Consider the following 14,981-nt stretch of genomic DNA (forward strand, 5'->3'; position numbering starts at 1 on the left):
GAGGAAAGTGCAAAAGATCAAGTTATAAAGAGCTGTTTAAAAATTTCAAAAGGGTAGATTCTGCACAAATAAGCTGTGGGTTGTACCAATGCTTCCTGCTGAAATAAAGTGATTTCTAGAGAGTTTGATTTAAAGGAGTTACTGGAGCAGGTTTTAAACAACAAGGAATAGGCTTTACTTTGTAACCAGATGCTTTCTAAAACTTCTATTTACTGGGATTTAAAATATATAGACATTTGGGGCCATTTTTGTGGCTTTTTCCTAACAAACCCCAATCTTCCATCTAATCCATTTAATGAACGCTTCATTTTAGCAACCACGGAATTTAGGTATGTAATCCCCCACAGGGACAAGGAATTACTATGTAAGAACCCAAAGAGGAAAGACACAGCTAGGGACTTGTTAAAAGACAGGGACAAATGCCAAGTCTGCCACATGCTGGGTTCAGTGTTTGCCCTTCACTTGGTTCGTACCTTGAATCATTTAGAGTATACTATATGCCAGACATTGTGCTGGTCAATACAACAAACACAACTTGGGAGGAGATGTGGGCCTTGTCCTCAAGGAGGTCATTGTCTAGGAAGAAGAGAAAATGCATACCACAAAATAAGTGCAATGGGAGAAGAGGAAGCATTTCTAATGGTCCAAAAATGGAGAGAGGGCTGGAGTTGGCTTTGCAAAGATCAATAGACACTGCAAACGTTGAGAAGGGGAATGAAGTTTGATTACTCACAGCTCTCAAAAGTCTGACTCGTCTCGGAAGTAGAAACAAACAGACTGGAACCACAGCGTGTACTCTTGACATCTGTTAGTGAAATTCCCAAACCTTCTCTGTTCCCAAATTCTCTGTCCCAACCCACTCTCGCGCGATTGCTAGACTAATTTAGCAGAACTAATTGTGTCGTTCCTGTGATCAAAGCCTTGCGTTGCTTATCTAATGCCCACCAAATCCTTCAACCTGTCTTTCAAGATGTTCCCACAATATAATACTAAACTCCTCCGGCTTCATATTCCACAGTTCATCCCCAGCTCAGCCAGATGACCCCTACCACTGAATAAATTCCATGGCTGCTGCTGGTTGCTTTTTTTCCCCATGCAAAGCAGTCATAATCACCTCTCTCTCTGCCTAATGAAAACCTGAAAAGTGAAAGTGAAGTTGCTCAGTCATGTCCGACTCTTTGCGACTCCATGGACTGTAGCCTACCAGGAGCCTCAGTCCATGGGATTTTTTAGGCAAGAACACTGGAGTGGGTTGCCATTTCCTTCTCCAGGGGATCTTCCCGACCCAGGGATCGAACCTGGGTTTCCCGCATTGCAGGCAGACGCATCACCATCTGAGCTACCAGGGAAGTTTGAGCCACCCTTTAAAGTTTATTCTCAAATTGTACTTGCTCCATGCAGTTGTTCCTAAGCCCTAAACAGATGCGACCTTTCTCGCCTTTAAAGTCCTCAGCTCTGTTCACTGCTCCTCTTGTGACCCTTAGGCTTGTCTGCCTGATTTCTATAATGTCCAGTCGAGATTCCTATCCACTGTAGATAGACATTAATTAAAGTTGGTTTGTTTTGGAACAGCTTTGAGTCCAGTGAGCTAGACTCAGGACCACATCTTTGAAAACAGGAAACTGAGTTGATTTGGACAAAACTGGACTTACCAACTACCCTCATGTGCGCCTGCCTTCTGTTCCTCACTATCTGTGTATTTGGCTGTACTCAATATAATGAGCCTGGAAACATGCTGCCGATGGAGGAGGAGGAAGGGCGAAGGATGGAGGAAGCAGAGGCGGCGGGAAGCATGGCCCTGAGGGCAGACGATGAACAGAATCACTGAGGTTATTTATACATGAGATTAGGGAAAGCAAGAGGCTGGAGATTAGGCATTTTGGATGCTGATTCATTTACTGTTTGGATAGAAACTGCTAATGATCAGTTGATCCTCCTCCACATAAATTAAATAAAGAAGGCAATGCTCATGTTACCAGGGATGTGAGAACTGGCTAACTCCTGTCCCCACGGTGACTTCGTTTTTCCCTTGATGGTGAAGGTAGCGATCACCTTGTCTCCTCCAATCCTTCGGGCCCCTATTTACCTGCTCCTCTGTCTTCAGATCTCCAAACTCCTCCAAGAAAGCAGTCTCCGAAGGGAACTGTGACGGCTCCAGGAAGTTGAGCAGACTGAAGAGCTCCTCCACCGAATTCTGCAAGGGCGTCCCCGTGAGCAGCACCTTATGCTCCTGCAGATTCACAGCACGGGGAACAGGTCTGAGCCGCCAAGACAGCAGGTTTGGGTGGGAAAGTGACGCCAGGGCCTCCTGGGCTCAACTTGGGGGCAATTCTGTTTTTGCTTTTATGACAACATCGAGTGACAACATAAACAGATCAACCTTCCTTTCACATCCCTGAGTCCAGCAGCAATTCCATGTTAATTAAAGTACCCATTCATTCATTCACATTCTGGAGGGCCTGCTAGCCACAGACTGGGCACTGTGCCAAGGCAGTAATGTTCAAGGCTATCATCTTTGGTACCAGATCATTCAGGGACCTGGAAACAAGCCAAAACAACTTACATTTCCAGGTCACAAATGCCATGGTATTTAAGATGCCCCTGGGTCCCTCTGGGAGTCAATCTGTGGCAAAGGTCAAACTGCTGATCCAGTTCATAATAAAAAAAAAAAATTTGACTCTGGTACCATCGGAGCTACAAAGGGCAAGAAGAAAATCTAGGGTAAACAGACCGTGCACAAACAAGCTGCATGCAGATGGCTAAAGAACACTTCCTTCACCGTGAACAGGAGGGGCCTGTGTTTACAGAAAGAGCTCGCCAACTCTCACCAGGGCCATGAGCTTCAGGCCCTCCAGAAGCTTGCAGTTCCTGTTCTTCAACCTGTGGGCTTCATCGATGATCACACAGCTCCAGTGAATCTTCTTCAGCTCTGGGCAGTCTGCCAGGATCATCTCAAATGTTGTAATGACAACATGGAACTTGAAGACGCCTGACAGGGGGTTTCCCTGAGGATGAGACAAGCAAAGGCAGAGCTTTATAGGTGGCTGGAGAATGCAGCTACCGGGTTACAAGCTGGATTGGAGAAGGTGGCAAGACAGATGGTCCAACCTAGGTGAGAGGCCAATAGGCACAATCTTCCTCTTTGAGAAGAGAAAGGAGAATCAAACCAGCTGTTTAGACAAGAGAGAGAGAGCCTGTTAATTCAAAGAAACAAGAGCAAGATAGCATGTACCCCCACAAAAGCGAGACAGAGCATGGAAGGCCAAGCAAGGAAGCTTTTTGTTCATTACTTGCCATGACTAAGGAAAGCTGATGGGTGTTGATCCACATGTTCCTAGCCAGCAGGTGGTCTAAACCACGCAGAGCTTGAATGCTCAAAGAAAACTCTCTTCAGTTTTCAGGCAGAATTAATTTCACCTTGTAACTCGGGTTCTAGAATAAATTCACCGTCACGATCCTAATTCACCTGGGACAAGTGCTACCAGGCAGGACACACGTTTGTCTTCCTGTTTGTCTTAATTGCTACCACCACATTTAAAAAGCAGAGCTGAGTCACATTAGAACACATCTTAAATTTCTCCTGGGTGTCTCCTGCTGCCTGTGAAAACTGTGCTATGAGCCCTGCCTCTCCTGTGACTGCATTCATTTAATTTTTACCTTCTTTATGAAAACCAATGCTCAGGACAAGCCTACAAGGATACTGAGCAAAGTGCTTATACTTAACAAAAAGTTCTTACAAAATCCTCTTGTGCTTTTAACTATTTGTTTTCTCTTTATCCTTTAACCTCAAATCTGTTAACCTCCTCTCTCTCCAAACTCCCTGGCTGAGGATGCTTCCTTTGTTCACAAATCCCTCTGCTCACTTTCTTCACTGAGCACATCATAATCCAGATAAAATTTTCTGCACGTAAAAGCAACGTGGTAAGCCAACCAAGAAGCCAAGCTTTCGGTGTCCTAAAAAAGAGCCTCTGGTGTATGTCAGAGTGGAAAGCGTGCCCTACAGTTCTGTGTTTTATCACAGATGAAGTTACCAGGGAGGAGTGAGACATCTGCCTCAATAAGTATGTGACTCTAGAGTAAGTCAACAGTAATTCCATGCAGGGTATTAAACCCTGAAAGACAAGGGGTAGAGAGGCTGTTGTGAACCACAATGGCGAGCTGTCGCCGGATCTCTGCGACGGGTGGAGGGCTCACCTGTGCATCTCTGTACACCATCTCATACTGCTGGATCATCTGCCTGCTGATCTGGCTGCCATGGTACACGATGGCATTCATTTCTGTCCACGTCCGGAACTCCCGCTCCCAGTTGGTGATGGTGGAGAGTGGGGCGATGATGAGGAAAGGGCCGTGGATGCCCCTGAGGAATATTTCTGAAAGGAACGTGATGGACTGGATGGTTTTCCCTAGGCCCATTTCATCAGCCAAAATGCAGTTTTTTCTGCAGAGTAAGAAACAGACCATTCATCGTCAACATCAGAAAGAAGCGGAGGTGGGTTACAACGAAAAAGATACTATGGAAGCGTACCTTGACCTGTAAGGTCATCAGTGGAGGTTTTATCAGCATTTTCCAGTGATGCAACTGAGGCAAGTTTCCATTGTTATTTATACCCTGCCTACTTCCAGAAAGGAACTATTGCAACTTGTGAGAAAATACACGAGACGTGTCCATTCAAATGGAAACTAAAAATACTAAAAATTAAAATAATAGTGCAGCAAGGAGAAAATTATAAAATGCCTCAAACCTACGCCAGTTTCTCTACCTGACAAACTTCGTGGAAGCTAAGGCAAAAATAGAAACAGAAGTTACATGATTCTCATTGTCTATCACCTGTGTTATCAAAGGACAGACTTTTAACCCCCATCCTAACTTCTATGTCAGAGTGAAAATGCTGGTCTCTTCGGTGACCCAGAATCACGGACTGCACACAGCGGTCATCTCTGCAGTTGTGGCCCCTGTCCAGTCTCGCTCATCACTGCACGGGTGGGCAACCCCAGACCTGCTGTGTTTCAGTGAGCTATGCCCTGAGTCCCACAGTGAGTGACAGAGACAAGGTTGGAACACAGGTCTCCAGAGTGCCAGCTTGGTATGTGTTCCACTCCATGCGGTCTTTAAAATCAATGCTGGGGGGGGGGGGCACCCTAGAATGTTAATAAAATCTTAACCCATCTTTCTCAGACGTCATCTGCTTCATCTAGATTCTGATAGGGACTAAAGCGCAGAGTTGAAAACGACAAGTCGAGGCCATCCACGGCTCACAGATAGTGGAGTTGGGACTAGAATCCAGATTCACTCTCCTTTAGAGCCAATTTGTGCTAAAGACTTGGGAGATAAAAACATAGTTTTAAAGGATCTTTGGGGTTTTGTTTCATCTAGGTTGAGCCCAACCTTCTGGTTAGACTGACAAAGGAAAAAAAGAACAGTGTTGATGACATCTAAAGATCATTCTTCTCTGGTTGGAGAAACCAAACCAAACCAAATCTGACACGAAAAACAGAAGTCCTGGTGCGCCTGATGTACAAAGATCACCCACTAAACTGATGGCTCCATTGCACTCCACCACTCTGCTATTGCCCCTCTGTTTAGGCTAAGCCCACCATCTCCCTCCTGGCACAAACGTTTGGTAGAAAGATCAGCCCTGAAGACAGGACTGGTTCTGGTTGCACACCTGTTATACCAGTTAAAAAGAAGCCAGTTCATCCCCTCCAGCTGGTACTCCCGGAGCTGGTTACTGTTCTTATACTCTCTCGACTTCTCCAGTTTCTGCCAGGAGTCTGAAGCGGGTCGCTCCTAGGGGAGGGAGGGCAGAGAACACAGGATACACAGAGCAATGTTTCAGGAGCACGGGATGGAGAGGGATGCAGCAGGGTGAGGGGGAAGGTGGTGAATCTCACAACGCCGTCCTAGAGCTACCCGCAAACTGTAGTTGCTATCTTCTGACTGACGAGCAGGCCCTGTGTTTTCTAGATTTCAGCAGATTACACTAAGAACACCTCTATAAAATTTGCAAGCAATTAATGAAGAAGAGAAACAGACTGACCTAAAATCTTGGTAAGTGTTATATTGCTTTACTGAGACTCTTAGAAATCACTCTCATTTACATTTTCATTTCCCTTCAAGCCAGTACCAAGGTTTTTAGTTTTCTATAGATAGAATTTTTTGTTATTTGTCCCAGTGGTATCATCTCAGGGAAGTACAGTGGGTCAAATATTTTGTTGATGAGCTTCTAAAGCTAAAAGCCTATATAATTGAAACTATAAGTTTCTTAAATTCGCCATAAACATAACAGCAATCTTATTGCTTTACTTTTCAATATGAAACACCAATTTCTAAATATAACTGATCTCTGTTGATGTGAAATGCCATTTTTATCATATATTAAGTTCTAATATATCCAGGGAGCTATATCCAGAGTCTTCATTCTGTTCCACTAAACTGTCTCTTACTGCAGTAAAATGACACTTTTGAATTACTACAGCTCTACAAATGATGGGGAATTGTTTTTCAAAAATGTCTTGGCTATTTTTTAACTTAGTATTCTGTGTAACTGTAGAATCAATGTCAATTCCCTTAAAATTCTATTGGAATTTCTAATTTGGGGAAATTTTTAATTTTTAGGTATTAAGTCTGCCCGTCTAAAAATTTTGTTTATTTAGGTTTTATATTATTTGGACATAGACTTGATTATTTTGCTTCTAGACAAATTGAGCCCCTAGGCTGACACTTTTGAGGTCTCAAAAATAAAAAAGTTCTTAGCTGTGCCTGTAGTTACATAGAGAACTTTGAGACTGCAGCTTTTCTCACAGCAATTTTAGTGTTTGGGAGTTTTACTTTGGGGTATTATAGAAAGTTTAGTCCTAAAATATGTTATTATCTAAAACTGAGCCATTTGCATGTGAGATTTAATAAAATATCCCCAATCATATTGTATCATTGATATTTGCAGGTAAATGTAATGGTTTAATCTGTTCAGACTACTGAAAGTGTGGTCTTTCAGAAACTTACATACCACAACTTAACCTACAAAATTACGATAGCTGTAGTTAGGCCAAGCTCCTTGAAATAGAACTCTGTTGAATATTACCATCAGCACATAGGTACAAGGAGCTTTTACAAATATAAGGGAAAATAAATTATTATGTCAAAAAATTAATTTTAAAGAGAAAGCTTTTAAACCAAGATATTCTCATATGAACTCTCTTGTTCTGTTCCCTGAAAGAAATTACATTAACCCCTAGGAATCACTCAGCCTGGCTCCCTTAAGTTCATGTAACTCATTGTAATGGCACTCTACCCTACACTATGGGGAGACTTTCTGGAATGTTCCTCATCTCTAGCGACCGAAGGGGCTCACTTTTAGCATCACAGATACTGTAGAATAGACTCTCACTGCAGGTTTCTACTTTGCTGCCTTGGTAGCACCCCAGACACAGAGGCCTCACACCCTCATCCAGCCCCTCCTCTGGGTCTGCCTGCTTTCTCCAGGTTTTAGTTTTATGTCCCCTACTGTCCAGAAATCTCAGCAATCTAAGGATGAGACTTGAAATCAGCTGGAAGTTTCTGACGCCTAGTCTGGCTGGCTCCTCGGTGGGATCACAGACGACAGGCAGGCACCTACCCCAGGGCTCCAAAACCTTCAGTATTGTTAAATTTAAAAAAGAATCGATATTTGGAGTCTCCAAGGTGGGTCTTGACTATTAAATGACTGCTACTCTCTTTGCACAGTGGTTACTGACACTCATGTCTTGCTCTCCCAAAACTCTGTTATTTTACCTACAAGCAACCAATTTTTAACCAAAAAGCTTTTAGGGATAGAATGCCCTAGTTATCAAGACAAGCAATATAAAAACAACAATAAGGAGCGAGATAACAGTTTTTCATATAAAAATGTGATTTTTTTTTGGGGGGGGGGTGGGATTTCCTGGAGGCCTAGTAGTTAGGACTCTGCACCCCCACTGCAGGGGGCACAGATTTGATCCCTGGTCAGGGAACAAAGACCTTGCACACCATACAGGGAGGCAAAAAAAAAAAAAAAAAAAAGTGACTTAGGAAAAAAAACCAGAAACTGATCATTTCAGTCTGTAGCCATATTCTTTAACATCTCTGATTCTCTTCCCAAGTTAGTTACACCTTAACTGAGCTCTATCCCAATTCTGCCTCCTTTTAATTACTAGGTACCTTGGGACATTTCTGCAGCTTGGTGGTAATAAACCAGAATCAGAAAAACTAACCAATTCAACACATATGGAAAACTTATTTGTTTTCTCTGCCAAGGACAGAGAAAGGACAATTTCTTGATATAGGACAATTTTTGATAAAGGACAATTTCTTCCCTTTAAGAACATTCTGAGTAAAAGTGAAGGATAAAACCAAAGAAAAGAGATCACTGATAGAGAAAGAGATAAGAAATAGGAAACAAAAAAGATACCAACAACTTATGGAGCTTCTTTCCCAAGCCAAGCATTTCTTGCACCTTCTATCCTCCTGACCCCACGTGACAGCTATACACCAAGAAAACAAAGCTTGTGACCAAGCTTCTTAAACGTCATATCCATCAAACTAGAGCCCAGACGTAAAGCTGACCCAGTGCCAGTAAAGTGTGATGTGGGGAGAGACATACTCTGAACTCCGGTTTCAATGCGCACGACCAACAGTAAGATGCCACCGAAACCACTCGGGAGAACCGCCTGGGGGACACCCGGGATCATCGCATTACAAGAGGCACCAGACAGTGACATGTGTACGTTACCACGTGCTTGATTTCGGGGAGCACTTGCAGAGATTCGAATTCTTTAACTTTGGCAGGATCCACGTCCTCCTCCAGTTCCCATGTGCTCTCTTCGTAAGGCAGTGAGCACCACTTCACCAGGTAATGCGTCACTTCCTGGTGGCAAACGGGAGAGGAGCTTACGTTCTTTCTACTACGTTAGAGGAATGGATCCTACACTGACGACCTAGGAAACCCTCCCTATGATACAGCACACAAAGGCCATTAAAACAGAGGCCATGTGTTGACGAGACAAGCAAGGAAGACATTTTAGAAGAGTTAAAACTGAGAAATACCCACCTCTCCGGTTTCTGCATCCTTGGTGTGGGCCACCTCTAAGATGCGATCAACCTCCACATAGTCTGGGTTGAACAAGTCTTCGTCAGGCTAAGGCAAACAGGAAAGAAGAGCTAAGGAGTGACTCCCTTCCTGCCAACCCAGCATCCAATGTTTTAAGTGACCCCCCCCCCCCCCCCCGGCCCCCCGCCGCCCACTGCCGTGGGCTCTATCAGGGAACACAGAATGAAAAGGTCTGCTTGAGTTTAATTAGGTCCCATTTGCTTATTTTTATTTCCATGACTCTAGGAGGTGGGTCAAAGAGGATCTAGGTGTAATTTATGTCAAAGACTGTTCTAAGTTGTCCTCTAAGAGTTTTGCACTTTCTGGCCTTATATTGAGGTCTTTAATCTATTCTGAATTTATTTTTGTGTATGGTATTAGAAAGAAATCTAATTTCATTCTTTTATATAAAGCTGCCCAGTTTCCCAAGCACTACTTACTGAAGAGGCTGTCTTACTAACAGAACACTGTAAAGCAATTATATTCCAATAAATTAAAAAAACAACAAAAAAAGGGAGGTTTGCTTAAATAAATCAACTCACCAACTTTTCTCACTGTCCCCAAATCCTGTTCGTCAGGACTACATTTAAAGGCACAACCACACCTTACAGGTTGCACCAGGGCCAGGGAAGGATTTCCTGTTGGTCATTTCAGTGCGTGCATGCTAAGTTACTCAGTCGTGTCCGACTCTTTGGACTATAGCCTGTCAGGTATCTCTATCCATGGAATTCTCCAGGCAAGAACACTGGAATGGGTTGTCGTGCCCTCCTCCAGGGTTATTAAGTACTGAGCAAAAATCAGCACAAAGAGGATTTCCAGAGATAACCCATGGAAATCCAGAATGTCAGTTTTTCTTCTTCACACCAGTAACAGTTAACCCTGGATGGATGCATGAGGGGAGCTTCCGGGGATACTGATAATGTTCTATTCCTTGATCTAGGTGGTGGTTAGATAGGAGTGTTTATTTTGTAAAAGTTCATTGAGCTGTACTCTTAGGACTTGTTTCCTGTTAAACAGACCATGCTTCCCCACCCAAAGTGTACTTATAAGAACAGTAATAAACAAGATTTAGAAATATTTAATGTGTGTCCAGTGCTTTCAAGTAAGCCTCTAAACTTCTTTATGGAGTAAGTGCTGTAAATACTTTAGAGATGAGAGAACTGACTCAGAGAGGTTAAATATGTCCTGTGGCCAGGGTCGCAAAGCCACGTGGACCAGAACGCTTACCCAGGTCTTTCTTGCCCAGAAGCCCTCCTCCTGAACTGTAGAGGTGTTCTCACTGCCCCTTAAGCTAGAAGGCACTTTAGGAGCTGTATAGTTTCTTCTTCCAATCTACACAGGAACACTTCTTACAGCAACCCTGGCAAATCCACCCTCGGATTAAATTACTCCTATGTTCAGGAATTTATTGCCCTCTGAGACTTGACCCACTGCCAAGACAGCTTTACCTCTGCCTGTTCAGTAGGAGCATCACAATCTTTATCATTATCACTATCAAATTACCGCCTAATTCTCCTCCTGGAACTGTGCCTCACTGGAGTGAACTGCTTCCTCTACAGCAGCAGTAACCCAGTGATTCTCTTCTCCCTATCTGAATACATCCCAGCCCCAGGTGTTCAATGTTCTTCGGATGCCATGCTTCCAGATCCCTCTGTGATGCAGAGAGCTAACCCTTGTGGAGCAGTGACCGTGGGCCAGGCACCATGCTAAGCACTTTCATCCACACTGTGTCATTTAATCCTCCCAGGTATCCTGAGGGTGATGCTACAAGGATTTCTGATTTACAAAAACAAAGGATGCTGAGTCCAGAGGAGCTATTCAGTTGGCCCAAGGACATTCAGCGGTGCGTGGACACCTGTGGGTGTGGGTGTTGGGAGGCACCAGCACTGGGCATCCCCTGTCCACGTTTGCTCTTGATCACTCAGACATGCTTCTGCCCACTGTTAACAGTCCTCGCCCAGCTGCCCTCAGGCTTTACAAAGTCTCTCACTGAATCCTGGTACCCAGGTCAGCGTAATACTCAGGAAAGAAAAGAGCTTGGCAAACAGGGCGCCGTCTAGGATACTGGCACTTTTTAAGCCCCACCCTACTCTTGCTGTTGTTGTTCAGCCGCTCAGCCACGTCCGACTCTTTTGTGACCCCATGGACTGTAGCCCACCAGGCTTCTCTGTCCACAGGATTTCCTAGGCAAGAATACTGGAGTGGGTTGCCATTTCCTTCTCCAAGAGATCCTCCCAACCCAGGGATTGAACTCGCGGTCTCCTGCATTTGGCGGGCAGACTGTTTACCACCGACCACCAGCTCTTGGTTCATAGTAAACTTTGTCCCTTGAGCTACGATCCGGTCATCTTCCCCACTCTAAAGCTGTAAAGATCTTTACAGTACCAACGTGATCCATTACTTATCAAGCCATTTACTTATCGCCATTTGCGTTTTAATTCATCCTTGCCTGTCCAGGTGAACATGAACTTGGATTCTGGCATTCATTCTCCCAGTGCTGGGTCTGGTGCTAAGGAGTCAGGGGCTAACAGGCCTCAGGCCCGTGGGGCATGGGAAATGCTCAGTCTTCTAGCCTGACTCTCCTTCACAAGCACCCCTGGCTACCTCAAATAAAGTGGCTGGAAGTAATGTGTATGAAGAAGCTCTATTCAGAACTAGGCTATTATTTACAAGAATATCATTTATGCAAGTTATGAGTAAAACTGTCGACCAGGTCAAGACCAAAGACAGCGTTACAGCAACTACTTCCCAATTTTCCTTCCTCTGAGTGGCCTCCAATCTCCTCCCATAACTGTCCCTTCTCACCAGGGACTCCCACTACGGTATTTCTACACATCCTAACACAGTTTTCTCTCTCAATACCCAACCAAGGGAGAAAAAAAAAATCATTCCCTTGGGCATAAATCAGAAACTAGACTCATGGGGCCTCGTAGACTGCATTGAGGAGTCTGGACTTCAGTCCGCCCGGGGAGACAGGAAGTGCTACAGGGCCTAAGCAGGAGTGGCGTCAGGCAACCCTCCTCACCGGCCCGGGCACAGCCGAGTGGTGACTGAGCACGCAGCCTGCGCCTGGTGTCCCGGAGAGAGGGGAAGGCGAGGCCCCGTCTGCCTGGCAGGGCTCAGAATGGCAGACCCAGACATGTAAACAGGTCGCTACGCCTGCAAATCCTTGCTAAAATAGAGGTGTGAATGCGATGTTCTGGGAACCCAGGGAGCGCGTCCAACAGGGCTCCAGGTTGGCTTCTCCAATTCCAGCCCTTCCTTCCCCTGATGCTCTATCAGAGGAATGAAGCCATAAAAAACAGTTCTCACAGGCTTTACAACGAGCCTGGAGAGGCTTGGGGCCAAATGTTGAGGCTAAAGAGAAAAGACTCCATATTGGGACAAAAAGAACACTTACTGACACCGTCCTAAAATAGGTTTTTGGCATTTGTGGGGAAAAGGAGCACCATGTGAACAATGGACTGGTAAGTTATGTGTGGCAGTTTGCTATGATTTGATGGCATTTGAGGGCACTCTAAAGGTCGCGTATTTGTGACTACATTTAAAAAATAATTTATATTGTTTTTCCTTTGTAAGTTATCCATATAAAATTGAAAAATTACATGTTACAGAAAATAGAAATCACCACGATCCTACTGAATAGAGAAAATTAGGTCAGTGTTTTCACAGAAACTCAGACATTTTCTATGCATTATTACGGTGATTCTTTTCCCCTGCACCGCCCCCCCCCACTCTCACCCCCAATGCTGGGAAAGATTGAAGGCAGGAGGAGAAGGGGACAATAGAGGATGAGATGGTTGGATGGCATCACTGATTCAATGGACATGAGTTTGAGCAAGCTCCAAGAGATGGTGAGGGACAGAGAGGCCTGGGGTGCTGCAGTCCATGGGTTCCCAAAGAGTTGGACACAACTGAGCAACTGAACAACCACCACCCCTAAAACGGAACTCTCTTATGCTACAGGAGCCTAACGTTTTCAATTAACAATAGTTTACAACATTAAGCCCCTTCCTATTGACATTAATAACTGTCCTCCAGTATCGCTTTTTACTAGTTGCGCAGTACTACACTCTGTGGAATGTATTACAATTTAACAGCATTTATTACCTAACATTATGCTTGTTTTCAATTTTTCACCAACATAAACTGTTTATCATTGCTAAGTCTTTGCTCCAAGATCTGATAGATTCCTTAAAATAAATGATGGAATTAGAACTGCTGGGACAAGGGCTATGCAAATATTGAGGCATTTGACATCTGTCGTCAACCTACTTACTCTCCTGAGAGGGCACCCTAAGTTACGCTCCCAAGCCGTGACGACAAGAGGGTCTCTTCCATATACCTTCACCAGCAGTGGACAACACTTACTTCTAAAACCTTCCAGTATTTAGTAAGTGAAAACTAGAAGATTCCCATCTTAATTTGCATTTCTTTGGCTGCTAGTGAAATTACTTTTTTTGTATGATTAGTAAATAATTTCCCCCTTTCTTGAGTTCCCCAATAATCTGTCCATTTTTTTCTATTTGGGATTTTATACTTTTCTTTTTTTCTTAATTTTTATTGGAATATGGTTGCTTTACAACTTTTAGTTTCTACTGCACAGCAAAGTGAACCAGCTACACATATACATAAATCCCCTCTTCTTTGGATTTCCTTCTCAGTTAGGTCACCACAGAGACCTGAGTAGAGCTCCCTGTGCCCACAGGGTCTCATTAGTTACCTAGTTAATATACTGCAGGGTGTGTACGTCAATCTCAGCCTCCCAATCCATCCCACTTCCCTGGATCCATGCATCTCTTCTTTATGTCTATGTCTTTATGTATCTTCCTTTTTGAATTATAAGAGCATTTTTTTTTTTATCATTACAGCTATTTGTCATATGTATAGGAGTGTGTATCATGTCTGTGTCTATGCAAATATAAATAAGGTTTCCATATTGGATAAGAATGCGTGCCTTGTATGTAGATGTGCGTGCCTTGTATGTAGATGCGTGTAAAGCTGCTTCAGTCATGTCCGACTCTTTGTGACCCTATGGACCGTAGCCCGCCAGGCTCCTCTGTCCATGGAATTCTCCAGGCAAGAGTACTGGAGTGGGTTGCCATGCCCTCCTCCAGGGGATCTTCCCTACTCAGGGATTGAACCCGCATCTCTAATGCCTCCTGCACTGGCAGGGGAGTTCTTAACTACTAGTGCCACCTGGGAAGTCCAAAGTGAAAGTGTTAGTCACATCTGACTCTCTGTGACCCCATGGACTACTGTAGCCCATTGGGCTTCTTTGTCCATGGGATTTCCCAGGCAAGAATACTGGAGTGTGTTGCCATTCCCTTCTCCAGGGGATCTTCCTGACCTAGGGATCAAAGCCAGGTCTCCTGCATTGCAGGCAGATTCTTTACCATCTGAGCTACCAGGGAAGCCCAGTTGTATGTATGTATGCATGTACACAATTAGGAAATACATATATGTACATATGTACTTAACTTTAAGATTTATTTGTGGTATTTTCCAATTTATAGACACTAAAGATGCTCTGATATCCAAATCCATCAATCCTTCCTCTTACTGTAGGTACTACACTTAGAAATTCCCAAATTGATATATTTATTTACTTATTTTCTAACATTTTGGCTTTGTTTCTATTTTACACTCAAACATTAAGTTTTTTCGGAATTGCCCTATTACGGAGGGGGAGGAAGGAAATGAAAAAACTGTGCAGACATTCCTTTTGCCATAGAACGTAACCAAGATGCAGATTCTTAGGAGTTATCAGTTGTAAGGTTTGAACCTTATTCCATTTTCTTTGAATTAAATCTGGACAACTCGCGTCTCAAATCAGGGCATGCCTAAGCAATAGATCTGCACAGGACTTTGACTTAA

The 14,981-nt window shown here is 43.9% G+C and overlaps 1 protein-coding gene across 4 annotated transcripts in view; it reads right to left on the minus strand.

Annotated features, from left to right (window-relative positions):
- The window catches only part of CHD6 (chromodomain helicase DNA binding protein 6), a 194,903-nt gene that overhangs the window by 76,715 nt on the left and 103,207 nt on the right, over positions 1–14,981 (minus strand). For all 4 annotated transcript variants that reach the window (XM_043884657.1, XM_043884655.1, XM_043884656.1 and 1 more), the window contains 6 exons: positions 9,066–9,152; positions 8,748–8,882; positions 5,667–5,788; positions 4,195–4,438; positions 2,829–3,005; positions 2,087–2,230 (listed from right to left, as the gene is read on the minus strand). In XM_043884657.1, coding sequence (XP_043740592.1) covers positions 2,087–2,230; positions 2,829–3,005; positions 4,195–4,438; positions 5,667–5,788; positions 8,748–8,882; positions 9,066–9,152 — 909 coding nt within the window. The remainder of the gene's footprint in view (positions 1–2,086; positions 2,231–2,828; positions 3,006–4,194; positions 4,439–5,666; positions 5,789–8,747; positions 8,883–9,065; positions 9,153–14,981) is intronic.

Source organism: Cervus elaphus, chromosome 23 (assembly GCF_910594005.1).
Source record: "Cervus elaphus chromosome 23, mCerEla1.1, whole genome shotgun sequence".
In the NCBI taxonomy this organism is placed as follows: domain Eukaryota; kingdom Metazoa; phylum Chordata; class Mammalia; order Artiodactyla; family Cervidae; genus Cervus; species Cervus elaphus.